General features: G+C 43.2%; 1 protein-coding gene across 1 annotated transcript in view; it reads left to right on the forward strand.

Annotated features, from left to right (window-relative positions):
- The window catches only part of LOC308307447 (titin-like), a gene marked incomplete at both ends in the record, with an annotated part of 241,805 nt that overhangs the window by 39,195 nt on the left and 175,343 nt on the right, over positions 1–27,267 (forward strand). The window contains 32 exons of the mRNA XM_080752712.1: positions 3,620–7,450; positions 8,625–8,903; positions 9,040–9,606; positions 9,985–10,266; positions 10,746–11,024; positions 11,468–11,749; positions 11,885–12,163; positions 12,368–12,655; positions 12,763–13,041; positions 13,211–13,492; positions 14,034–14,312; positions 14,990–15,268; positions 15,879–16,157; positions 16,271–16,558; positions 16,879–17,157; positions 17,259–17,540; positions 18,131–18,409; positions 18,765–19,043; positions 19,205–19,483; positions 19,685–19,972; positions 20,090–20,368; positions 20,689–20,970; positions 21,135–21,413; positions 21,513–21,794; positions 21,907–22,185; positions 22,291–22,578; positions 22,784–23,062; positions 23,168–23,449; positions 23,634–23,912; positions 24,143–24,430; positions 24,864–25,151; positions 25,703–25,993. Coding sequence (XP_080608838.1) covers positions 3,620–7,450; positions 8,625–8,903; positions 9,040–9,606; positions 9,985–10,266; positions 10,746–11,024; positions 11,468–11,749; positions 11,885–12,163; positions 12,368–12,655; positions 12,763–13,041; positions 13,211–13,492; positions 14,034–14,312; positions 14,990–15,268; positions 15,879–16,157; positions 16,271–16,558; positions 16,879–17,157; positions 17,259–17,540; positions 18,131–18,409; positions 18,765–19,043; positions 19,205–19,483; positions 19,685–19,972; positions 20,090–20,368; positions 20,689–20,970; positions 21,135–21,413; positions 21,513–21,794; positions 21,907–22,185; positions 22,291–22,578; positions 22,784–23,062; positions 23,168–23,449; positions 23,634–23,912; positions 24,143–24,430; positions 24,864–25,151; positions 25,703–25,993 — 12,855 coding nt within the window. The remainder of the gene's footprint in view (positions 1–3,619; positions 7,451–8,624; positions 8,904–9,039; positions 9,607–9,984; positions 10,267–10,745; positions 11,025–11,467; positions 11,750–11,884; positions 12,164–12,367; positions 12,656–12,762; positions 13,042–13,210; positions 13,493–14,033; positions 14,313–14,989; positions 15,269–15,878; positions 16,158–16,270; positions 16,559–16,878; positions 17,158–17,258; positions 17,541–18,130; positions 18,410–18,764; positions 19,044–19,204; positions 19,484–19,684; positions 19,973–20,089; positions 20,369–20,688; positions 20,971–21,134; positions 21,414–21,512; positions 21,795–21,906; positions 22,186–22,290; positions 22,579–22,783; positions 23,063–23,167; positions 23,450–23,633; positions 23,913–24,142; positions 24,431–24,863; positions 25,152–25,702; positions 25,994–27,267) is intronic.

Below are 27,267 nucleotides of genomic sequence, written 5' to 3' on the forward strand. Positions count from 1 at the left end.
CAGAGTGATGCTGGGGAGTACAAGTGTGTTATCCAAAATCAGTCTGGTTCCATTGAAACCTCTGCTCTGTTGAAGGTATTCTAACCACTTAAACCCTAGCGTCCCTATTCTGGGGCATGTCATAATAGGCAAATATTTGGCGAAAATAGCTGATCTACAAGTTCACAACACACTTCAACACAACGTGCTGTGACCTTGCAGATTGCCTATTTTTGGCAAAGATATTTAATTTAGAGGTCACCGATCAACTAAGTATACAGGGTTAAGTAGTTCAACTTGGAAAGTGTAAAATGAAGGTTGTAGTGTTTATATGGTCAAATAATAAAAACATTTGTATCTTTTCTTTTTTCTTTTGGTTTAATCAGTCTGCTGATGAGAGGTTTATCAAAGTTTATATTTACACCGGTGTCTAAATGTTTTTTAATTTTGTTTTAATTGGTTTGCAATTAAAAACAACAGAGATAATAATAAATACATGTTTGTTTGGTAACACGTTACATTAAACAATCCCCTCAACACATCAGCGAATTAGGGAAAAAAGGGTTTCAGCCTCACAAAGTTTTTGTTGGTCAGATATAAAACATGTTTTATTTTTATACAGTAACTTATAGGAAACTGTTACCAACTTGTTTTAACATCTGTTAGCATTTTGGTACATATTGTAAAACACAACATATAGATATCGTAGCCATTCTTATCAATAAAAAAAATACATTGTGTTAGGTTGAATTTTGTTTCGTTAAAACAATCATCAAATTGAAAGCTAATTAATATTGGTAAAATTTGTCTCAAGTCAAAGTAAGCTTCAAGAAAATATTTTATTATGTGGGAAGTTAGATAACTTGAATTCATTGTTGGTGTGGTGAAATGATTCCATAGTATTTATTGGAAATGTGCGTTGTTAGAGGTTTTGACTGACTGTGAAACTTTTTTCTTTTCCTCTTTTTTTTTTTTTTTGGAAGTACGTTTTAGAAGATGTGTTGTAAATATATAGTCATTTTAGAGAGAGTACAGTATGTTAGAAATCAGTTGAGTTCATTACGAAATTTCCAGTTGGCCATAAACAGCAATAAAGAGAGTGAGAGAAAACATAATTATTTGTACAGAAATCAATGTTTTTTTTCCTCAGAGTTTATATGATTTTATGCTGTAAGTATAAATAAATAATATAAATAAATAAAGGAGATGGTGTAAAGATGAAGACTGTGTATGTTTTTAGTTTGGTGGTGTCTAGGGGTGTCGCAAGGGGGGGGGGGGAGTGGGACTGAGTTACTAGGGCCCAGGGTGGAGGGGCCTGTCTTTAGCTATTGAAAAATAGCAGATATACAAGTGCGAGCTTGTAGATCTGCTATTTTTGAAAAGTTGTGAAAATGTGTGCAAATCTTTGAATATAATTATGTACTTTTTAAACAAACATTTTTAACTCAAATTTTGCTTCTGGGGGGTCCCTGGAACTAAATATTTTGAGATGGGGGTCCGTGGAAAATACATATCATTTTGGGGGTCCTTCACATAAAAAAGTTGGAGCGTCACTGACATAGAAACATAGGTTTTTCAAAAAACCTTAGAAGGATTTCAAATATTCAGACTCCGCACAGATTTTCACAATTTTTCAAAAATAGCAGATCTACAAGCTTGCAACGCGGCACTCGGTGCCGCGCTGTGAGCTTGTATATATACACCATGCATTTAAAAAGTATTTATGTCATGTTGTTTATGTCCCAAAAAAACGTTTTTCAAAAGGTTTGAGGCTAAATTACTCCTGAATAGAGAGCCTCTCATTTTTGAATGGCTCTCAGAGCATTTTCAGCTGCAGTACCACCTTTGGCCTGAACTGCGCCTGCATATCTTTTAATTTACTGGAGAATTTCCAATACTTTTACTTACTCCACTCCATATAGAGACAAATATTACAATTTACTCCACTACAATTATTTGATAACGTTTGTTACTTTGAAGATTTTGAGTATTATTACAAAACATACTTTAACTACTTCCGCCCATATATACTGTGCATTTTGGCCATTTGAAAATAACTGATCTACAAGCTCATTGTGAGCTTGTAGATCTGCTATTTTCAAAAGATTTGTATACATTTGAAAACTTGAAATGGGACTTTATGCATAATGGGTATGCAGGTTCATTTTTCTTTTCCAGACTTTTAGCAGACTGTTAACAGAGTATTTCTACATTACAGTATTGACTATTTTCATATAATTGGTCCTCAATCATGTTCACAATAAAATAGCAAAAAAGAAGGAAGGCTCTGGGGAGTTCAGAAAAATGTGTATTATCGCAATAACAATGGCTTCCATTATAACATTGTAACTTTTCAGGAATTCATGGGTTGCATTTGTAGTCCTACAGCGGCCATGTTGAGGACCAACTCAAGTGCTCTGATTGGCGTAGAACATTAATTCTATGCCAATCAGACAATTGAAACACCTTTGTTGGTCCTCAACATGGACGGTGTAGGACTACAAATACACTCCATGAATAGAAAGCCTACAGTTTCTATTTCCCCATCGATGATTTCTGAACTGCCCACAGACCGTGTTGAAAACAAATGTGCTATTTTATCATGAACATTAGTGAGGACCAATTACAGTATATGAAGATAGATTGAAAAGGAGTGAAGTCCTATTCCGCCACTGCCCAAACATCTACTGTAAGAGGAATCTCACACTTGGCCAGAGGCATATGGGCTTATGAGTGTCCTACCCGACACCAGGGTGTAAATCTCTCAATGGAAGACTAGGGAGACCACTTCCAACCACTGCAGATGTACCATCTCCAATACCAGCATTAGTACATTCTACCATAGAGATTGGTTAATATATTATTTTATTCCTTAAAATAAGTCCCAGATTGCAGGCAGTTTTAATCATAAAAAGGTTGTATAAAATGTTTAATCATTCATTATTTAGTCTTTGGTGATTCCCACTGGTTGCATTTTGCTGGTGCTTGTAGACAAAACAAAAACAACAAGACAACAAACAGGAGGGCCAACAATATAATTTTCTACACACTAATACACAAACAAATGAACATGCTTTTGTTATGCCTAATTTATAATCTGTTGCATGATAGTGTCACCTGCAAAGGACAGATCTTCCAGCAAAAAATAAAAATAAAATGCTGCAATTCGACACATAGCTTAGTTCTTTTCAGGAAGTGAAAACACTTGCCTATCACTTGTGACAGATTATAAATTGAGTTTCTTTATGGTGCCATAAAACCAAGCCAGTGATTCCAGTTTCTCTCACGTTGACTCAACGTTAACATTCTTCAGCCCAAGCTGTCTGTCTTAATAATAATTATTATTATCATGGGATGCATAGGAAGTCTCATTATAAATGGGTTTAGTTATAAGCAGATTATATGAATTATAGGTATGTTTAGACATTGGATGCATAAGTGTTACCAAGAATATAAAAGGTATATCATATCAGCAGTTGATCATAAAAACAAACAAAAAAAAAACACTTTGGTTTTAAATTGATCTTACCCAAAGCCTTGTTCATATTCACCATTTATTCTCCCACAGTGAACTTTGACCTGGCTAGTTGTCTTGTTCCAGATATGATTATGAACCTTGCTCATTATTATTTCCTGACAGAGCATTCTAGCACCATCATCACCACCACGGAGGAACAAGAAGAAACCTACTATACTGGAATACAGCTTCCACAAAAAACCAAGACACTTGAACTCGAGCCAGAATCCAAACGTTTCTCTAGCTCTTTAGAGAAGAAAAAAGAAAAGCCAGTTTTCCTTTCCCAACTCTCTCCAGCAGCAGCCGCGGCTGATGGAGAGACAGCTAGGTTTACCGTCACACTGTCTGGGTTCCCTAAACCCACTGTTCAGTGGTTCCACAATGGAAAATTAATCCAGAGCTCCTCGGTTTACAAACTGATAGAGGAGAGAGAGGAGTACACACTGATAATAACCAAGGTAACAAAACAGTATGAGGGAGAGTACTCCTGTACGGCCACTAACCGGTTTGGACAAACGACCTGTACTACGTACCTTGAGGTGAAACAGAAGGACATTATCCAGGCAGAGAAATGGGTAGAGAAGATGTTTAAGGTCACGGGTCAGCCCCCTACTTTCACAGTTCAGATCAACTCTGTGCGATGCGCGGAGGGAGGCGACGTGTCTTTTAAGTACAAAGCCACCGGCGACCCAGTCCCTGTGGTGAACTGGTATAAGGGGGCGTTTCAGATTCAGCCCAGTAGGAAGTGTGTGATTGAGGCCAACGCTGACGGCTCTGGCAGCCTCAACATGCAGGCTGTCAAGCAGGATGACAGCGGCGTCTACTCATGCAAGGCTTCCAACCAGTTTGGACAGGCGTCTTGTAGCGCTGAGCTGGTCGTGTTCAGGGAGACGGTGTCTGTGTCTGTGTCCCGGCAACAGGAACAGCACAGAACGGTTCAGACTAAAGCGTATAAAGTCTCAGTGACGGAAGAAGCCACTGAATCCCGTTTGTACCAGGTGCGTGGTCCAGGTCAGGACAGATCAGACCAGATGGTCTACACCATTGGTACTGAGGACAGACAGATTATTCCCAGTGAACAGGTGGCAGCTCTTGGAGAGCTGGATATCTCAGCTGCTACTCTACACAGAGAGCAGGTCACACAGCAGGCTGCAGTGCTGCAGTCTCATAAGGTGGAGGAGAGGGTGTCTGTGGCCCCCACCCATCCCCCTCAGGTGTCAGCCGTTCCGTTAAAACAGCTTCACGCTGCTGCCTTTACGTCCTCTGTCCAGGAGAGGCAGGACCTCACTGAGCAACACTGTGAACGCATCCAGAGTCCTGAGGTCATTCAGCTGCACACTGCTAGGGAGAAGAGGTCACAGGTGATGTCAGCTGTAGCCGAGGAGCTCACTCCTCTTTCTACTGTTAGCACAGGGCCTCCCACTGACAGGAGGTCCAGCAAGGTGCAGCCAACATCAGAACCTAAACATCTAGTCAGTGGACATCAGGTGGAATCCCAGCTGTCTATGCTGAAAGAACAGTCCCATGAAATCCCAAAACCACAGGAGGAGAAGAGCTATAAAGTCAAAGAGGGAGTTAAGATCTTATACTCAGCTCAGTCGACAGAACAGCGGCTGCTCGCTGAGGGTCACACCACAGTGATAGATAGTGCACATTCTGCTGTCAAGTCCTCAACAGGCAAAGAGCCACCCAGACCTATTCTGGCTTCAGTTAGTGAGTCCAAACATACTTTATCTAAGGAGACCAAGTTCTCCACGGAAAGGCCTGGCCAGGAGACAGCCCAGCTGTGTAAGGATAGAGTGATGAAGTCAGCTCTTACAGCTGAGGAGAAACAGACTCTCCAAGCTGAGCACACCCAGCATCTGCCCAGTCTGGACAGTGCTTTGTCCCTTCAGTCACAGGTGGAGGGAGAACAGTTGTTACACCTGCAGGTGATCACAGATCAGGACCTTCTCCCATCTGAGAAAAGGTTCACTTGTGAGAAACCGGTGCCAGAGAAGGCAGGTGCCAGGAAAAGTCCCACTCTGTTGCACACTGTCACCCAGGATGAGCAGAAGACAGTTGTGTGTGAGGACACATCAGAGTTTGAGGCCAAAGCCAGCACTATGACCATACAACCACAGAAAGAGACCCAGACTCCACTACATCTCCACTCAACTCAGTCAGAGCAGACATTACCCAAAGAGGGCATTCTTATTGTTGAGAAGCCTGACCAGCAGGTGGCAGCACAGAAACAGGAAAAGGCCAGGAGACATGCAGCCACATCAGAGGAGAGACTTGAGCTCACGGCAGATTATCACAAACATTTAGATGTGTCTGTGACCGGAGTTCAGCCCCAGCTTAGAACAGAACCCAGACCCCAGAAGGTTCTCCACGTCTCCTCTCAGCCCATGCAGCTCCCGAAGGAGACTCCCTTCACCAGCGACGCTAAACAGCAGCGCGCTTTAGTTCAGAAGGAGGAGCGCTGGAATGTGATCCACGTCACCAGTGTAGCAGATAGCCAGGCCTTGGAAGAAGGTCATACCGAGAGCCTAACAGCCATAGACAGATTTACTTGTCAGACAGCCGTGGAGCCCAAAGTCCCCACAGAGCCTGTGCAGATAGAGGAGAAGGAAATCTCTACGGAGAGCAGTGTGCCTCTGGCAGCAGCAGAGCAGGACTTTGCTGTGCAGATCCAGGAGGGTCAGTCAGTCAGACAGTCGATACTGATGGACGAAAAACAAGTTCTGATGGGCGAGGTCTCTCAGGAGATTGTTAAGTCAGAGTCAACTAAAGTTAGTGTCACTACACAGCCTAAGCTGCCCCTTATGGCCTCAGAGTCCAAAGAAAGCACAGCTCTTCCAAAAGAGATGACTTTTGTGATTCAGATTCCCAAAGCATCCAGTGTGAATATCAAGCGTCAACTGAAAGATGCGCTGCAGTCTGCTGTGGCCCGCGACCAGCCTCTGTTACTGGCTGATGTTGTCGGGAGGTTAGAGGCAGCTCAGATACAGGAAGTCAAGGTTCAGAAAGAGCCCAAACGTTCCGTGTTTACATACCTCATCACAACAGCGGGCGCCCCCTTAGAAATCACCCTGGCTTTTGAGGGAAAATACCCCCAGATGGCTGACCTCAGGACTGAACTGCAGGCCGCTCTCCATGCTCTAGTTTACCAGGAGCAGCATGTTCTCACATCAGAACAGCCTGGTACCATGCAGATAGACAGGCCTCAGAAAGCACAGGTCAGCTCAGCCCGCTCCAAAGAGATGCAGTCATCCGTGGTGGAGACGGTGAGTGTAGCAGAGAGCGCAGTGGATTTCACTGCTGTCAAGATTCAAGCCGCCGCTCTCAAAACGCAATCTAAAATGGCTCTTAAATCCGCCACAGCCGAACAACGGCTCGTTGTCCAGGAATCCAAGGCAGCTCAGCTGGAGCAGACAGACTTTTCCCAGGTGGTCAAAGTGTCTACAGAAGCCCACATGGAGTTTGAGCAGTCAGTGCAGGTCTCCAGGCAGGAGGTTAGGTCTGTGTCGGTGAAAGGCCGCACAAGAGACGTAGGAGCTGCTGACATCACCACCGCCCTCCCCCCTGCGCCTGTCCCCACAGAGAAGTCTGTGGACATTAGTGTCCAGAGGGAACACAGGGAAGAGACATTCAAACAGGTGATGACAGTGTCCAGACCAGAACAGAGAGAATACCCCGTAGTAGTCACCTCTCTGGAGGACGTATCCATTGAAGAGGACAGTAAGATGACCCTCAGCACGACCATTAAGCATGTCACCAAGGTGAACTGGTTTTTCAACGGACAATTGGTGAAGTCTGGCAAAGAGTTCAAGTGTTCTACAGATCACGACACGTACACACTAACAATCAACAAAGTTATCAAGGAAAAACATCAAGGAGAATATGTCTGTGAGGCTGAGAATGAAGTGGGCAAGACGACAACAACCTCAACACTCATTGTGGTCTCCAGAGGTTTGAATAATGGGTCTTCTAAAATTATCTTGTCACTCATTATTCCACACAAGACTAACAGAGGCTTCAATTACATTCTAAAGCTCAATTTATGCTTTGTTTTATGACGGTGTGACAGACCGAAAATAGTCAAAATATAAGCTCACAACGTGTTGCGGTCGCGACTCGTTGTGAGCTTACAGATCGGCCATTTTCTGTCCGCGACACCACTGTATGACATGAGCATTAATTAGGCATACAGTGTAATCCTTTATCTTCACTAATAAGTCACTTTATGGAGGATCTGTTGTGTCCTCATGACAACAGGCTTCACCTCTGTGTCATTTCACAGCTCAGCATGAGTTCCCTGGCAGGTCACTGTACAGCACTAACTCACCTCATCCACACCACTGCAGGGTCTCCAGCTTGTAGGCCAGGAATATTAGAGTCAAGCCAAATGCTTAATTGTCACCCGGAGCTAAGCATCTGGCTAATAAGACTATCATGATACTGGCCTACAGGCTCCATTTCATTTCATGTTCTTTTCACGGTCACCATACTATGAAAATGTGTGTTTTTATTTTCCATCCATGAAATGTCATAATTCACTCTTGTTCCATTTACTTCACTGGGTTGCAATGGTTTGCATGCCTCCAGCATTTCAATCTGTCATGGTGTCATCTTTTCCTCCCAGCCTGAACCCAGCCCCATGTTAGAGCCTTTGTCTAGAGCAGGAGGTCCCAAACATTTCCATGCCAATTAAGGACCCCCAAATTGTCTCAGCCTCTGGCTGAGACAATTTGACTTAAATCGTGTAAATCGTGTAAACGTGTGCTTGTTATTTTGGCAATGAAAACAAATAAAAGAAATGGAAGCCAGTTTAAAATTGTTTAACTGGCAAAATAATCGTACAGTATGAATTGAATTTTAATGGAATTTTATATATACACATAAACACATGGAAAAATGGTGCTGTGCAAATATGGCCGATGGGGCTGGTGTTCTCGTTGTCTTTCAGCCAGATTACCCCACCATCTTTCTCCTCCACAGTCACTCCTGGAATGTCTCCCACCATTGTTGTCACAATCCACCATTCCTGCTCCTGTTTCTCATTATACATAAAAAAAAAACTATAACTTGTCCCACAATACTCAATACTAACTTGACCTTTTTACTTCCTCTGTGCGTGCCATAGTGCCACCTGTCTTCAAGCAAAAAATAGCCCCCATCGAGATCAACGTTGGAAGCGCTGCCAGGTTTGAATGTGAGATCGAGGACGCCCCCAACGTCACCTTCAGATGGTACAAGGCTGACCAGGAGCTCAAACACGGCGAAAAATACAGGATCATCAGTCGCCCGACCACTTCATCCCTGGAGGTGGTGAAACCAATGAAGGTGGACAGTGGAGAATACACATGCAAGGCCACTAACCAGTTTGGCTCCGACAGCTGTTCTGCAACACTCATTGTAACCGGTAAGACCCACAACATAACGATTTTTGTTGTCTTGTTGAAATGCTGTAAAGTATTATTTAATGTGTTTTCGATGCATTATAATATGCACATGGTGGTTTCCTACTATTTACATGATGTTCTACCTGCTCTCCTTAGAAATGTATCCACCGGTATTTGTATCGAAACCAGACCCAATGACTTTATTTGTCGGCAAACAAGCGCTGTTCCAGTGTTCGCTCACTGGTTCCTCGCCCATGGACATTGTCTGGCACAAGGACAACATGGCCATCACTTCAGCAGGGGAAAACTATGTCATGAAAAGCGAAAAGAACAAATGTTCTCTACAGATTAAAAGACTTGAGACGAGTGACCAGGGTATGTATCTCTGTAAGGCTTCCAACAAAGTTGGAACCGCTACTTTCAGCACTGAGCTCAGGGTTATCAACAAACCCAGCTTCGTGAAGTGCATTGCGTCGCTGTCAACAGCGGTGGATGAGCCACTGAGGCTGGAGTGCCAGGTGGATGAGGACACGAGTGTCACCACCACCTGGACCAGAGATGGCAAAAAGTGCCACACCACCATGGATTGCAAAATGTCCTTCGAGGACAAGGTGGCCGTTCTCGAGATACCAAAGTCCAAAGTAAAGGACTCTGGGAAATACATGTGCACAGCCACAAACGAGGCTGGCAGTTCGACCTGCGAGGCGCAGGTGACAGTGCAAGGTAAGATCTTTCTTGTGAGATCTTGCTGATCTTCAGGGTTTTTTTTTAACGAACATTGTTGTTCTCTCGAAAGGAGCTGGTGGAGTGATGCTGAAGTCAAGGCTCTTCAGCACTCTTGTGTGCTGGTGCTAAATGCTATTGTCTTGCTCTTCCTTTTGCTTTTGTCTTTCACACATTCTTTCGTTTCTCATACTTTTGTCTTTCGCACCTTCTTTTTTTCCTCATACTTTCTTTTGTCTTTCACACTTTCTTTAGTTTTTCGCACTTTAGTTTTTATTTAGTTTTTTCCACAATTGATTTTGTTTTTCACCCTTTCACCGTGGTGATTATTCCTATTTTCTCTTTCTTCTATTTGCAATGGTAAAACACTCTTTTCAGAGCCCCCCTCGTTTGTAAAGAAAATGGAGCCAAATGTTACTTGGAAACAGGGCATAGCCGCACGCCTGCAGTGCACCATCAAAGGATCGCCTGAACTCTGCGTTCGCTGGTTCTGGAATGAGATAGAGCTTAGTGACGGAGACAAATACAAAATCTCTCTCAAGAGTGGCGTCGCCACTTTGGAGATCATCAATCTTATTGTCACAGACAGTGGAAAGTACACATGTGAGGTGTCAAATAACGCTGGGAGTGAAAGCTGCAACACACAGATAGCAGTTAAAGGTTTGTCAGTCAGACACTGTTCACTAATTGCTCTTCTCCACTACAAGAATAAGCCTATTTCATGGGTTCTGGGTTTCCTTCCATAACATGCTGAGTTTCAAATAAGGTTCTCGTAATTTTGGCCCAGCTTTTCAGAAATGTCCAAAAAAGAAATTCACTATTCAAATAAAATAAAATAATAATAAATAAATACATAAAAAACATATATATACCGGTATTTGAACATGTTTTAAAATATTAAACAGCTAAATCAAACTGATAATATACACAGAGGCTATCCTTATGACGTGCCTCCTTTCAGTGATGGTTCTGGTTTTAATGGAACAAAATATCACACAGAACTCGATGTGTTCTGGAAGGTTTCAGGCTATCATGGAAGGTGCTATCGGTTTGTAGTCGTAAAGAGCCATATAACGAGTAATATTATTCAGTGAGAGTTCAGTGAAGGTCTTTTGTAACCATGTTCTCCCGACTCTCAGAGCCTCCATCCATTAGAAAGGAGCTTCAGACAGTAGAGACTGTGAAGGGAACCGCTGCTCAGCTGCAGTGTGAGATCACAGGCAGCGCTCCTTTTGACATCGCATGGTTCAAAAACAAGAAGGCCATCTCCACCGATCGCAAATATAAGATCATTTCCCAGGATTCTCTCGTCAGGCTGGAGATCCAGTCGTTCGAAAGTGCCGACGTGGGAGATTATCAGTGTGTCGTGTCCAACAGTGTGGGTAAAGTCACCACCAAGGCACAGGTCAAGCTGAAAGGTTAGTTTGACACAGCAGGGGTACAGCAGTTACTAATCGATTTGATCGATAATAATAAAATTAAAATCACGATAATCTAGTAAAAGAATCAATGAATAATTCGTCACCCTTTTAGGCATGTGATTATAGGCGAAAATATCTCTTTTTTAGGTTTTAGATATTTTCACTATTTAATAGTGAAAATATCTATCTCAAGCGCACAATGGGTCACCTGTTGTGAACTTGTAGATCGCCAATTTGTATTTATCTTAACATGACACTGTGCCAAATTAAACAATAAAGCTTAAGTGGTTAATCGGTTCAACTTGCTTATCGGTTATTCAAGCAAAAAATTATTACATAAAATATTTGCTAATAGTTGCAGCACTAGATGAAATAGATGTATCCCGGTTGAGTCATGATGCGTTAGACCCAGTCTGTTGATTATGATGTGTTTTGTACAGAGCCGCCAGTATTCTCAAAGAGAGTGGAGAGTGCCACTGCGGTGTTGGGAAATGCAGTGAAATTGCAGGGAACCCTAAAAGGCTCAGCTCCCATCACTGTTAAATGGATGAAAGACTCTGAGATACTGAGAGATGACGATCCAAACGTCAAGATGGAGTTTGACAACAACGTTGCTAGCCTTTTGTTTACAGTAGTGGCCATTGGCCACGGTGGCAAGTACACGTGCCAAGCCGAGAATGAGGCTGGCCAGCAGAAATGTGACTCCACTCTAACCGTGCAAGGTCAGAAGATTACTTCAACTGAGATTTATGTGCATAGACAATCGTATATAAGACCATTATTCAAAACGAACAAACAAAAGCGTATTCCCTTATGTAAGCTGTTCACTCTTCATAACTGGTTCTATTTCATCCCAGAACCTGCCAGAATCGTAGAACCTGCAGAGTCCATCAGTGTAACAGCAGGAGATTCAGCCAACATGGAGTGTACAATCGCTGGGAGCCCAGAACTTAAAGTGAAATGGTTTAAAGACGGGAAGGAGATCACGACTGGTCGTAAATATAAAATGACTCTCAAGGACAATGTTTCCAGCCTAAAGATTCTTACTGCAGAAAAAGGAGACACTTCTGAGTACAGGATGGAGGTGTCCAATAAAGTTGGAAAGGACCAGTGCACATGCTCAGTTACCGTCTTAGGTCAGACCATCCTCTGCTTCTTTTACAAAACTAATCCTTAATAATTTTCTTTTTTTTTAATGATATAATCATAGTATTTAACAAACATAGTTGTAGTATTATTACAGTGTGCTATTTTTTTTTATTAAATACATCTCTTATTTTAAAGGATAGTATGGCGTTGGAAGTTAATAACTCATGAGGTGTTTTCTCTTCAACAACCAGATCGCATAATGCCTCCGTCTTTTACAAAGTCTCTGAAACGAGTGGATGGGAACATTGGCAGTGATGTGTCCATGGACTGTAAAGTGTCTGGGTCTCAACCCATGACCATAAGTTGGTTTAAAGATGACAAGGAGATTAAGCCTGGCACGAAGTTCCAGCCTGAATTTAAGGATAGCTCTGCGACGCTCCGAGTCATTGGTCTGGAGAAGGCTGACTCTGGGGTGTATATGTGCAGAGCCTCCAACTCTGCCGGCTTTAAGGAAACCAGTGGAACACTTTATGTCAAAGGTTATGAATTCTCCTGCCTTTCACTTAGATTTATGTTGCTCCCTTTCTTGTGTAAACTAACTAAATGATTTAATGCTAACATGGAGTGTCTTCTTAACGGCTTCTAGAACCCCCAGTTTTCACAGTGAAACCAGACAACCAGCAGGTCATACCGGCAACCACGGTTACCTTCAAAGCAGCCTTCACTGGAACGGCTCCACTGCTTGTTAAGTGGTTCAGAGAAGACAAAGAGATTTCCACTGGAGGCTCGTGTTTTATAAAGAAAGACGCCTCTTCAAGCTCCCTGGAGCTTAACAAAGTGAAACCTGGTGACTCTGCCAAATACACATGCCAAGTATCCAATGATGCTGGGAAGGTGGACTGTACCGCAGTCCTCTTTGTCAAAGGTGCCCTGTCTTTTACATGCTCAGATATGTCTTAGTTGTTTTCCTCTTCAAAGATGAAATAGGTAGAAATGTCTCTGACTTGCTTGACAAAAAAGATTATCGGTGTGTTTGCTTCGAATGTCTTATGTATAAAGATCTCACACGGATGTTGTTAACCTCTTACTCTCAGAGCCTCCTGTGTTTGTGACGAAACTCGAGGCGACCAAGCTGGTGACCAGTGGCAGCACTCTGAGACTGGAGTGTAAGGCCACAGGCAGCCCTGTGATCAGCTTTAAATGGTCCAAGAACCAGATCGACATCGGTGACAGTCATAAATATAGAATGTCCGTGACGGACTCTGTGGCTTCTCTGGAGGTAGTGGACTGTACTGTTGAGGATAGTGGAGATTATGTGTGTGTGGCGTCCAGCGAGGCTGGCAGTGACCGCTGCAGCAGCACAGTGACGGTCAAAGGTTGGTTGGCTTTTTGCTTTGTTCCGGGGTTATTCATTTTCTTAGAATTGTCAGTGGTGGTACTCTGATTGTTATTACTTAAGTATCAATAGCACAATATGAAAATACAAGTACGAGTCCTGTATTCAAGATTTTACATTGGCATCAAAATATACTTTCAGTAATCAGTAGGCTAAAGTAGTAGGCTAAAATTGCAGACATTTCCCCAAATGTGTCAATTTCTTTAGAAAATAGCTGATATATAAGCTCACAAGTTGTGAGCTTTTGGATGGGCTGTTTTTGAATAGACCAAGTATACATTCAATATGTCTTGATTAATGTTATATAATAATGAAAATATGCAATGTAACTAGCAACTAAAAAGTACAATATTGTACAGTGTTAAAAGATTGGAAACACAATTGTTTTGAGTACAGTACTTGAGTCAATTGTACTGTACATAGTTACTTTCCACCACTGCTAATTGTATAAGTGCTACAGTGTTTTACAACAGTGTTGTCTCAGTGTATGAGGAGCTGACATGGCTGCTCTCTTCTCTCAGAGCCTCCGGTGTTTGTGAGGAGTTTAGAGCCCAGGGATGTGGTTAAGGGTTCGGAGGTGATACTGGAGGCCCAGGTTTCTGGCTCGGCTCCGTTCTCCGTGTCATTTTATAAAAACGCCAAGCCGGTTAGGAACGATAAGAGACACAGGATCACAGTGAAGGATGGCCAAGTGGCCCTGCAGATCCTGACAATAGAGGCAGGGGACGCGGGGACGTACCAGTGTACCGCTGACAATGAAGTGGGAAATGCGTCTTGTGATTGTCAAGTAACACTGAAAGGTTGGTTTAAAACAATACATATTTTTTGCTGCTGCAGTTAGATGGGCGCTGTGTAATTTATATCCACTAAAGGGCGCTTGTATTTAGGAGTGCAACAATTAATCAATTTAATCGATTATAAAACAAATCAATAATGAAATGTGCAAAGACCTCTAGACCTCTAGTCTAGACACTCTAATTTATAATTAAAAGTCATTGCAAATTTCTGAATCTGGATATCAAATGTCAAAACCTTGATAAAAGTATTTAGTAATTTATATATATATATATACGCACGCACGCACACACGTCACACACACGCACACACACGCACACACACACACACACACACACACCATTATATCACAGTTCACAATGAGTGGTGGTTCGCTAACTAGTCTGAAGATATCATGGGTGTTTATTCACCCACGCAAACCTATGTAGAAAATAGATACCGTACGTCAAAGAAACAGTACTTTGTTGTATTTTCCTAACAACCAATCATATATACCCCCCCCCCCCCAAAAAACAAAACAAAAACAAGCCCAAAGTCTTGGCAACACTGACAAGCACCCGCTACTGGATAAATAATACATATTATTGCCCTTAAAAAAGACAAGTTAAAAGGATTGCTTGTAAAAACCTACTCTAGTATTGTGGAAGTCAGACATCTGTGTTTTGCTGCTGTTCACTTCTAGAACCGCCGTCGTTTGTCCAAAAGCTGGAGAACGTGAGCTGTGTGGTGTGCACGGAGGTTAGTCTGCCGTGCACGCTGAAGGGCTCTGAGCCCATGACTGTCACCTGGCTTAAAGACGACCATGAGCTCAAAGAGGCTGAGCATGTTCACATCACGTATGAGAACAGGACAGCTCTACTGCGTATTACCAACATACAGGCCACACAGGGTGGGAAATACACCTGCCAGGCTCACAACCCTGCCGGGAGCCAGAAGTGCTCCGCTGTGTTGACTGTCAAAGGTTGGTTGTGATGCTGAGGAGCTAAAGGCCGTTCCCAGTGGTGGACAAAGTACTTGATCCCAGTACAAAGAATACAGCGTAGATACTGCCTGGTCAAATAATTATCCACTAGTAAAGTAAAGGTCGCTCACTCAAATGTGTACTTACTGTTATTAATGAAGTACAGTACTTGCTCTTAAAAAATACTTAGGCATTCAAAAGTATTCATACACTTTCAAAACCTTTCCACAATAGCAAATGATCTACAAGCTCACCAATGTGTAGCACAGTGACCTGTTGTCAGCTTGTAGATAAACTATTTTCACTAGTGTTGAAATAGTGCTTAATTCGAAATGTACTTCTTGTATGTTTGGGTCCTGGGGGTCCCTTCCTAAAAATGTAGTGGGCAAAAGTACAATATCTATCTATTAAAAGTAGTGGAGTGAAAATCATAAGCTTCCAAACAAACAAATAAAAATAAATTACAGATAATCAAAAAATTTGCCTGTACAGTACTTACTTTGTTACTGTCCACCACTGGCCGTTCTTAGGCTCTCTACCATTTATTATTAGGATATATTTGAGTGATCTACGGGAGACTGTTTGTTGACTGTGTTGTTTGACATCTCAGAGCCGGCTAAAATCACAGAGGAGGCCCAGTCCATCAGTGTAACCCAGGGAGACCCGGCTACTCTGGAATGCAGGTTTTCAGGCACTAAACCCCTAAAGGTCAGGTGGCTGAAGGAGGGCAAAGAGCTGACCTCGGGTCAGAGATATAAAGTGCAGAGCACAGATACCTCCTCTATTCTGAAGATACTGAAAACAGAGAAAAGTGACAATGGTGAATACACCTTTGAGGTTTCAAATGATGGTGGATTCAGCTCCTGTGAGGCCACGCTCACTATTCTAGGTTAGTTCATGGTTTTGAACCGTTGAAGCCAGCTGCTTATGATGAATAGGTTTTGTGATAAGTTCATGATGTATTTATTTATTGCTCTCACTACCTTCATTTCTCTGTGCTAGATCAAATATTGCCACCCTCTTTCACAAGAAAACTGAAGCAAACAGAGGGAATCAAGGGATTGTTTGCCCATCTGGACTGCCTGGTGTCTGGTTCTCTTCCTATAAGTGTACAGTGGTACAAAGATGAGAAACAGATCCAGGCTGACGAAAGACACAAATGCACCTTCTATGAAAACGTAGCTTGTCTGGAGATCTCTGGTCTTCATAGTAAAGACAGTGGAAGCTACACCTGCATGGCTCAAAACAAAGCAGGCTCTGACCAGTGCTCTGGGACCTTGTTTGTTAAAGGTTACAACACTATTCTTCTCGTTCATATTATTTATTATATATTATCGTCACTGTCGGGCAGAAACCTCTTATCTCCTTTTTCTAACTACGTATGTGTTTTTTTTGTTGTAAATTAACGCCCCTCAAAAGTAGCAGATCCGCAAGCTCGAAACACGGCGCGAAGTGTTTTGAGCTTGTATATCTGCTATTTATGCTGTTTTTGAATTTGAAAACCAAAACAAGAATGTTTCCGCCCGACAGAGATGCTATTATACAGTATATACAGTATATTGTATATTGAAAGTTGTGACAGTCAATGCCATTGTCTTTTCCCCTTGCAGAACCACCTTGTGTTCTGGAAAAGCCAGACTCAATGAACGTTTTGCCCGGATCAAAGGTCCAGTTTAATGTCCTTTTCTCTGGAACCCCACCTTTGACCATTAAGTGGTTTAAAGACAAAAAGGAGATTGTCTCCAGCTCCGACTGCTCTGTGATCAAAGACAGCGCCTCCAGTTCACTGGAGCTCTTCTTTGCCAAATGTTCAGACTCTGGAGAATATGTCTGTGAGATAAACAATGACGTTGGTTCCGCTTCATCGCAAGCAACGCTCTTTGTCAAAGGTCATTCACGTGTTATTCATGAATAATTAACAGATTTGATTTATTTGAATGTAATTGTTTTATCTGACACTTCTCCCACATTGTTTTATTTGATTTCGTAGAGCCTCCTAAATTTGTGCGCACCCCTGACCGAGTGTCGGTGGTGCGCCCTGGTCAGAGTAAAGTGTTTGAGTGCCAGGTGACCGGGACACCTGAGATAGACATCTACTGGTTCAGAGAGGGCTCTGAGATCAGTCCCAGTGATAGGCACAGGATGTCCTTTGTGAACTCAGTAGCCTCTCTGGAGATAAGTGCTTCTGATATGAAAGACACCGGCCTGTACTACTGTGAGGCTCGGAATGAAGCAGGCAGTGAGAGCTGCAGCATGGAACTGAAAGTCAAAGGTTAGTTGAGCCATCACCTGGTTTAATGCGACCAATAAGATCCATTTAGAAATATAGTGCCGTAGTTTCAACCACTGCCGCGGTGTGATGTTTTATTTTTTGTTAAAATAAGTGTTAAATGGTATTTTGAATTCAGAAATAATTCTGCTAGCAATCAGGGCTTTCCCTGTGTCCAGCTCTTTAGTAAACACTAAACAGATATTACATTGTCAGGTTGGGATACCAATCTTATCCTATCAGGAGAGCGAACTCATGCAGGATACAGGATGAACGATTAACAAGCTGAATTGGAAGTGATGACATAAAGACACAAGCAGACAAAACCATTGATACATTTTTGGGGCTTAACTCTCCTGAACTGGATGGAATTGACAACCCACCTGAAAATGCATCTCCCATTTACTAAAGAACTGGAGAGACAACGAGACCCCTGTTTCTTAACACTCCATTGCAATCCTTACTATCACAATACTTACAAAAAAGCAGTTAGTTTTATCAATAAAAAATCACTTAAACCAACTTTAAACATTTATTTCTAGAACACAGTTCTCTACAAACTCGTAACAACTCTCTGTTTCCTGTCATCTTAGAGCCTCCATCATTTGTTAGAGAGCTGTCCTCGGCTGATATTGTCCGAGGTTCCAGTGCCTCATTTCAGTGTCAGGTGACTGGTACCGGTCCATTTGACATAACATGGCACAAAGACGGCAAGGAGCTTAAACCCAGTGCCAAGCACACGGTCTCCCAGCTCAACAGCACCATGGCCCTAGAGGTACAGAAATGTGACAGCGTAGATATAGGCGAGTATCAGTGTACAGCTGCAAACGAGGTGGGAAGCTGCACGTGTAAAGCAACGCTAGGCATCAAAGGTTGGTTTGTTTACATAATGTATCGTGTCGGGTGGAAGCCTTGTATGTCCAAAACAGTCCCCTTTTCAGGAAAGATCCATTGGATCTAATGTTATTATTGGTTCAATATAAAATCTGGGTTAACCACTCTCACTTGCACTTACACATTTATTTTAATAGCAAAAATAGCAGATCTACAAGTTCACAACGCGTTGTGAGCTTGTTGACATATGGATTATGGATATACAAGGTTTCTGCCCAACAGCAACAATGTACGAGTAGATATTTGGATTTTCCATCAAGCAAAAAAAACAAAACAACCACTGATGTTAATATTTAATTTATAATAATAATGAATTATAATATTTCATGTTAGAACCACCATCGTTTACCAAGAGGATTGAGAACACCGCCACAGTTCTGGGCAAAATGGCTGAGTTTCGGTGCATGGTGAAGGGCTCTCCCACTCTCTCTGTGCAATGGCAAAAAGACGAGAGCTGGATCCTGGAGGATCCTAAGATTGAGAGGACGTTTGAGAACAACGTGGCCACTCTCAGGATCCGTGCCTGTGAGGCCGGTCACAGCGGGAAATACACCTGCCAGGTGGTTAATGATGCAGGGCAGGACAAGTGCTTTGCAGCCCTCTTGGTGCAAGGTAGATTTGAGCTTATCTTTCTTTTTTTTTCTTTTTTCTTTTTTTAGTTCAGTTGTTGAGTATTCAAACCTTATGGTCATTCCGAAATGATGTACATCATCTTATTTAGAGAACCCTGTCATTATATTGTGTTAGATAACAGATGTTGTTTTATATTGTAGAACCCCCTCAGATTACAGAGAAGCCTGAGGTTATAAAGGTGACAGTTGGAGACCCAGTCAGTTTGGACTGTAAGGTGAGCGGCTCTCCGGAGCTCAGAGTTAAATGGATGAAAGACGGCAAAGAGCTTCAGTCTATCAGGCAACACAAACTGAGCTTTGAGAAGAACGTCAGCAGTCTGAAGATTCAGATGGCTCAGAGGGAAGATCAAGGAGATTATGTGTTTGAGGTTGCCAACCACATCAGTACCTGCAGCTGCACGGTCAAACTGGTTGTCTTAGGTTGGTGTGAAACTACATTATGTAAACCACCCAATTCATAAAAAAAATTGCAGATCTACAATCTCTCAACACGTCACCATGCGACGCGTTGTGAGCTTGTAAATCGTCTATTTTCCCTCGAAGACACAACAAAATGGTCATGGGTGATTTGCAGTGATGTTGAATGTCCTAATAGATTTGTGGTTGTTCTTGTACAAACAGAGCAAGTCATTCCTCCAAGCTTCACCAAGCCACTGTCAGACATGCAGGAAATATTGGGCTCCTTTGTTCAGATTTGTTGTAAGATATCTGGCTCTCTGCCTATATCTGTGGAGTGGCACAAAGATGGCAGCAGAATCACCAGCGGTGTAAAACACAAACTCATCCAGCAGGACAACTCGGTTTCCATTGAGATGGAACAGCTGGAGCGTCCGGACGCAGGCTCCTATACCTGTAAACTGACAAACAAAGCAGGAAGTTGTGAAAGCAGCGCATCGCTCAGGGTCAAAGGTTAGATTGGACTCTGTATGGCGTCACTGGTCAATATTTCCACCACCAGCCTACAGGTGTGGAGTGAAGGTGAGTGTCTCTTTTATAACCTACTGTACTACATCTTTTCCACTTCAGAACCTCCCAGCTTTGTGGTGCAGCCAGAGTCGCAGGCCGCGCTGCCCAACTCCAACGTACGATTCAAAGGCACGTTTAAAGGAACCGCTCCGTTCACGGTGAAATGGTTTAAGGACGACACGGAGCTCATGAGCGGACCCGCTTGTTTCACAGGACTGGAGGGCCAGTCCTGTTTCTTAGATCTCTACTCGGTGGGTGTGGCCCAGAGTGGGGTCTACTCTTGTCAAGTGAGCAACGATGCCGGCTCTGCACGCTCCAGTGCAGACCTGACGGTCAAAGGTCTGGTTTATTATCTTCCTTCAACGTCAACACTCTTGCTTGGCATCCTTCATCGTCATACACCTTCATCTCACGCGTTTCTGTTCTAGAACCATCTGGAGTTAACTCAGGTTTTCCTCAACTCCCCAGAACTCACGTTTTCCCTAAACCCTTTAAATGTCTTGCTTTGTGTTTCTCCATCCATGTTGCCTGCTGCTAACAAACTGTCTTCAGCTCATCTCCTCAGCTCATTAGCCCACCCTCTCCCTTTGTGTCGTTTAATATTGACTAAACGGACACCTCTAGCTCCTAATAAATACATTTATATTTTGGCTTTCCAGAACGCCCTGAATTTGTCCTGAAACTCCCTGCCGCTAAGTTTGTGAAACAGGGCGAGCCGGTTCGCCTGGAGTGCAAAGTCCAAGGCACGGCTCCTCTGACAATGACCTGGTACAAAAACGACAATAAGGTCATGGACGGTGGCAACTACAGGACATCGTTTGTTGACTCTGTAGCAGTCCTGGAACTGCTGAGCACCAGCTTTGACCATGATGGAGTTTACACCTGTGAAGCTCAAAATGATGCTGGCAGTGTCAGCTGCAGCACTACTCTTACCGTTAAAGGTAGTTCATTCTTTTTCTCCTCTCTCTCTCTCTGATGCGTTGGCCGCTCAGCTTTGAGCGCCGTCGTACCATTGAGACCTTTAGAGTGGGCGACAACATTGGTACATTTCAATACGGTTAGTCTGTCCTTTGTGCCTCTAAACCGTGTTTCGATTTCCTTGTAGAACCTCCATATTTCACCAATGTGCCCCAGCCGGTCGAAGGGCTGAAGGGCAAGGATGTGAGTCTGTACTGTGAGATGAACGGTACGGCTCCATTCCAGGTAACCTGGTTCAAAGACAGGAAGCCTCTGATGGAGAGCAGGAAGTATAAGATGGTGGCCGAGGGCAGCTCGGCTACACTGCATATCATTGGACTAGAGCCCTCGGACGCCACCGAGTACGAGTGCAAAGTGTCAAACAGTGTAGGAAGTGATACCTGCCGAGCGTCAGTTAATCTGAGAGGTCAGTAGAAATCTGATCACAAAAAAGTGTTACATTAGATTTTCCGGATTGTCACCTTGCTGACTTTGCCTCTATGCATTGTTTTCTCCCTTTCTTCAGAACCTCCATCATTCGTGACGAAACTGTCCAACATGACAGTGGTAAATGGGGAGGAGGTGACCCTTATGGCCACAGTAAAGGGCTCAGAGCCCATTACTGTGTCCTGGGTTCAGGACAAGGATCACATTCTCAGGGACAGTGACAACAGGAAAATCACCTTTGAGAACAACCAGGTCACTCTTACAGTGTTCACGGCTGATCTCACCACAGCAGGGAAATACACCTGCCAACTCAAAAATGATGCTGGCAATGTGGAATGTTTTGCTATCTTGACTGTTATAGGTTTGTAACCAAATCTAATTGTGTCTCTCTTCTCTTGCAGTTCTTTGAGTGTGCGTTTTCATCTCGCAGGTTTTTACAAGACCTCTCTCTGCCCTGTTCTCTTGATTTTCAGAACCCGCTAAGATAGTGGATAAGCCTGACGCGTTGAGTGTGACAGCAGGTGATATTGCAGCCCTAGAGGTGAAAGTGGGCGGATCACCCGAGCTCATACCTAAGTGGTTCAAGGACGGGGTTGAACTGGCTTCTGGCAGGAAATACAAAATATCCTTCTCTAAGATGATCTCCAGCCTCAAGGTTCTCTCTACAGAGAGGTTGGACACTGGAGAGTACACATTTGAGGTTAAAAACGAGATTGGCAGGGACCTGAGTAAGATAAACCTCGTTGTCCTAGGTTGGTGCCCAACTCCTATACTACATATGACAGTATAACAATGTTCATGTTTGTGCATGTGTGTTGCCTGATGCCCACGTTATAACCAATTTCCCTCCCACACAGATAAACACATACCTCCGACATTCACAAGACAGTTGAAGGATTGTAATACTGTTGTCGGAATTGCCGGAGAAATGGAATGCAAAGTATCTGGCACGGCTCCGTTCACTATCTCATGGTTCCACGACGGAGCGGAGGTACAGAGTGGGCCAAATTATGAGATTGCATTCAGTGACAACAGCTGCACACTGAAGGTGCCCACTCTTAAGTTGTCAGACTCTGGAGTGTATAAATGCAGGGCCGTCAACCAGGCTGGATCCAGTGAAACCAGTGCCTCTTTCATTGTGAAAGGTCAGTAAGTAATAGATCAGCATGTTGTTGCTTCGGGTCCTTGTGTTGTTAGTGTAATCGTTGGTTGTGTTGTTTTTTGTTGTTGGTGTTGCTGCTGCTGTTCTTGTTGCGAGGCAGTAAGTGAAGTTGTAATTAAGTTGTCATTAATTGGTTCATTGTCAGTTACCCTTCTTCTGAAAGCCCTTACTTTGTCTTTGCCAAACAGAGCCCGCATCTTTTGTGGTGCAGCCACAGCCTGTGGAAGCTATGCCAGGCAGTAGTGTGACATTTTCAGCCCTGGTGAAAGGCAGTGCCCCTCTCAAACTGAAATGGTTCAGAGGAACCAAGGAGATTGTTCCTGGAAGGGGCTGTGACATTGCCTTGAAGGATAACAAAGCTACTCTGGAGCTTTTCAACGTGGATAAGTCCCACGCTGGTGAATACGTGTGCCAGATCATTAACGATGCTGGCAAGGAAAGCTGTCAAGTTAACCTGTCTGTCAAAGGTCAGTCTAATATCTAACAACTTCCCAAATAATAATTGTTAAAATGATGTACGTTCTTCTATTAACTATCATATTAACTAACTAATGTCTTTGATTGTCACTCAGAGCCGGCATGCTTCAGTAAGAAGCTAAAGGATGTCTCTGTTGAGAAGGGCAAACCACTGACTCTAGAGTGCACGTACACCGGAAGCCCAAAGATCACAGTGAACTGGTACAAAGACGACCAGCAGATCTTTGCCTCCTATAAGTACAACATCACCACCACCGAAAGCGCCTGTATGCTGGAGTGTCTGAGCACGGACGACAAAGAGGCTGCTGGGAAATACTCTTGTGAAGTGTCCAATGACGCTGGGAAGGACAGATGCCAGGCCACGGTGTCCATTCTAGGTTGGTTTGCTCGTTTTGTCTGATAAAATGGGTTGTTTCTGTGTGTGTGTGTGTGTGTGTGTGTGTGTGTGTGTGTGTGTGTGTGTGTGTGTGTGTGTGTGTGTGTGTGTGTGTGTGTGTGTGTGTGTGTGTGTTATTCTGTATTTCGTGTTTTGTCTGAACGGTGTGTGATCTGCCGCTGTAGAACCACCCTATTTCATTGAGGGCTTGGAAGCCATGGAAGTGACTGCAGGAGATGCAGTGTGCCTCAAATGCCAAGTGGGAGGCACGCCTGAGATCAAGGTGTCTTGGTTCAAAGAGGACGGTAAAGTGAGATCCAGCCCCAACTGCAAGATAGAGTTCACTAAAGGCGTTGCCATTTTGAAGCTCAGTAAAGCCGGCAAGGCTGACATTGGAGAGTACACCTGCAAGGCAGAGAACCATATCGGATCTGCCTCCTCCACCTGCAAGCTCAGTGTCCAAGGTGAAGCACTGTCAGGCTCACACACGCTCGCTTACATCTAGACAGTTTTCTGGCAATGCAATCTACCAGCTTCTTAACATTAGTATTTAATACTCTTTTTTATATTTTTTCTTTTACTCTATTTTATATATTATTTATAAAAACAAAAAAATCCTTAAATTACATATTTAAGGACTTTAGAATTATTGTATTTTATTTCATTTTTAATCACATCCTCCTCCTTATTCCAGAGGCTAAAACGCCGCCGACCTTCCCTAAGAAAATCACCAGTCTGCAGCAGACTGAGGGCCTGCCGGTCAGTTTTGAGTGTCGCGTTGCGGGCTCCTCGCCCATCGAGGTTTCTTGGATGAAGGAAGGCGTGCCCCTGAGCCAGGGCGCGGAGTTCTCCATGTCGTACGACGACAACACGGCAGTGCTGCAGATCAGCCGTAGCCAGATGAAACACTCTGGGGAGTACAGCTGTGTCGCCACTAACAGTGTGGGCACTGCGTCCTGCAGGGCTAAGCTCACTCTGCAAGGTCTGTTCATGTCTAGTGATTCTTTTACATTTCAAGGACCCAAATTATTATTCTCTGGGACCACAATCTACACTGTAAAATCCTCAGTGTTAATTTAACTCTGAGAGTGTACACATGGAACCACGGGTGCATTTGGTTCCATTCATATAGTTACAGACTCAAACATCGGTCTTAAAAGAACCACACTACCGCTTATTCTTCCTCAAAGCATTTGAATAATTCAGCACAAACCTATTTTAAATTAAAAACGTGTGCCTTTCCCTCTGAGCATCAGAGGGAAATGCGCTGTTTACCTACAGTATAATAAAATTAACGTAATACATCTCGAATGATGAATTTCAGACACCTCCTTTCTGTTTCTCACTAAAGTTATGTCCTTTATTCTTTTTACTTTTCCTCTCCGACTCTTAAAAAAAAACCCTGGCTCCTGCAGAACCCCGGTACGCACCGGTCTTTGACAGGAAGTTGTCGCCAAAGGAAGTGACGGTGGGCAACAGCATTGAGCTGGAGTGCCACATGACGGGGTCCGCCCCCATTAAAGTCACATGGTCAAAGGACCACAAAGACATCCGCTCTGGTGGCAATTATAAGATGACATGCGTGGATAATGTCGCCCACCTGACCATTCTGAAGGCGGACAAAGGTGACACGGGGACGTACTTCTGCCATGCCTCTAACGACATGGGCAAGGACTCTTGTTCGTCTGAAGTGACGGTCAAAGGTATCAGTGTGACCTCTGTGGGGTCATTCAAATGTCTTTCTGGCCCTGTCCTGTGAATGTGGTGGTGTGAATGGCCATATTGGTGGTGGTGGTGGTGGTGGTGTTGTTTTTATTGTGGCCTTTTTATTTTGATGATTGCTAGAATTCTTTCTCAAAACAGTAACATGCTGTAGGAATGCACGGTATTGAAATATTATTATGATATCTGATTATTACCAGATACCGATAATTTTCCAGTAGGGTTTACCTTACACCCTGTTATACTGTAGCTGTGATTCTGGGTGCAGATGCAGACTTCTACAAAACTGTGTTCTTTTTACCTGATTTATTAGGCCTGCTGATGCACTTACTTTGTTGTAGTTCTTAACATTTTCTCCAACTAGTTGACCCTTAAGCATCCTCAGAAAACACTGAATCGGCAGCCTTGTTCGACGTCACAAAAGGCGAAATAGTTTCTAAAACCGATAATATCTTTTAAGGCAGATATTGCCGACACCGATTTCACAAGCGACTAATCATGCATGCCTAACATGCTCTCCTTTCAATTCCAGAGCGTAAGAACCCTCCTTCATTCACCAAAAAGCCCTCGGAGCACATCGAGGACACAGAGGGTAAACTGGTTAAGATGGAGGGCCGTGTGGCCGGCTCCCAGCCCATTACTGTCAAATGGTACAGGGGCAGCACAGAGATCCAGAGCTCTGATAAATATGACGTCAGCTTCAAGAGCAATGTCGCTGTGCTGTGCATCAAGAGCAGTCAGGTGTCTGACAGTGGCAGCTACACCTGTGTGGCCACCAACGAAGCTGGAAAAGTCCAGTGTGACATTTCTGTGGGAGTCACAGGTAGGTGGACTATGCCGTTAACCACTTAAACCCTGCTGTATAGTATGTACTTCTTCAGTTGAACAGGGGTCCCCCTGGGGTCCCCCCCCCCCCCTTTCCACAAATCTCTTTGCTGAAAATAGCCGATCTACAAGTTCACAGGGTGACCAACCTGTAGGTCTGCTGTTTTAGCTGAATCTTCATCTTTTATGACATGGCAGGATTAGGGACACTAGGGTTCATGTGGTTAATATGTATGAATTACTCACTTCAAATGTGCTCATTCTCTTTAGAACAAAGCTATGATTCTTGATTCTTAATTCTTGTTTCTCTTGATTCTAGTGATTCTTGATTCTTGTTTTCTTTTAAGTGCTGAAATGCAGCACACATTAGTAGAAATGTCCTTTGTCTTTAGCATTGATAACATTATTTGTGCTGAGATAAATCATTTCTATAATGTAAAAGTAACACACGCCAGAGGTGTTGATCACTCTGGCTCCTTATGCTAACACATTTCTAAACAATTGAACCACCTACATTCACAATGCAAACGTGATTTTGCAGTGAGTGATTAAGTCATTTTTGTTTTGTTGTGTTTTGTTAAAATAAGTGTTAAATAGCTACATAGTAATCAGGGTTTCCCCTTCTCTCCAGCTCTTTAGTAAACACTGTAAAAGTGAAGCTGTTAACTTCTCTACTCTCTCCTGATTGGATGAAATTGGCAACCCACCTGAAAACGTATTTTCTTTTTCTAAAGATCTGGAGAGACAGGGATATCCCTGTTACTGAACAAACACTCTATGCATTGACTATTACAATATAGAGCTTTAACTTTTTAACAAAATAATTTTTGTTAGGAAAAAAAAAACCCCACTTAAACGACCTTTAAAAACCCCCCACTTAAACGACCTTTAACCCATTAAAACCAGGCAGATTTCAGGCAGAAACCTTTTATCTCCATATTCTAACTTTTTGTGTTTTATTTGTAAATGAACACCCTACTTGATCATACTGCAGCGTCGCATGGGAAGTAACTGAAACACAGCGCGAAGCGACACGTTTCGAGTTTGACGATCTCCTGCTGCTTTTGCTATTTTGGAATTTGAATCCTGAGATGTAACAGTTTGGGATATAATGTCGTTTCCACGCAACAGAGATGATTTGTCGAATCAGCCTCGGGGCTTAACCCATTTAGGCCTAGGATTATTGAATGCTTTAACTATTGAAAAATAGCAGTTATACAAGCTCACAGCGAACTTTTAAATTTGCTGTTTTAAAAGAAAACATGATTTTTT

This window comes from Nannobrachium achirus (genome assembly GCF_963921795.1).
Source record: "Nannobrachium achirus genome assembly, chromosome: 22".
Lineage (NCBI taxonomy): Eukaryota > Metazoa > Chordata > Actinopteri > Myctophiformes > Myctophidae > Nannobrachium > Nannobrachium achirus.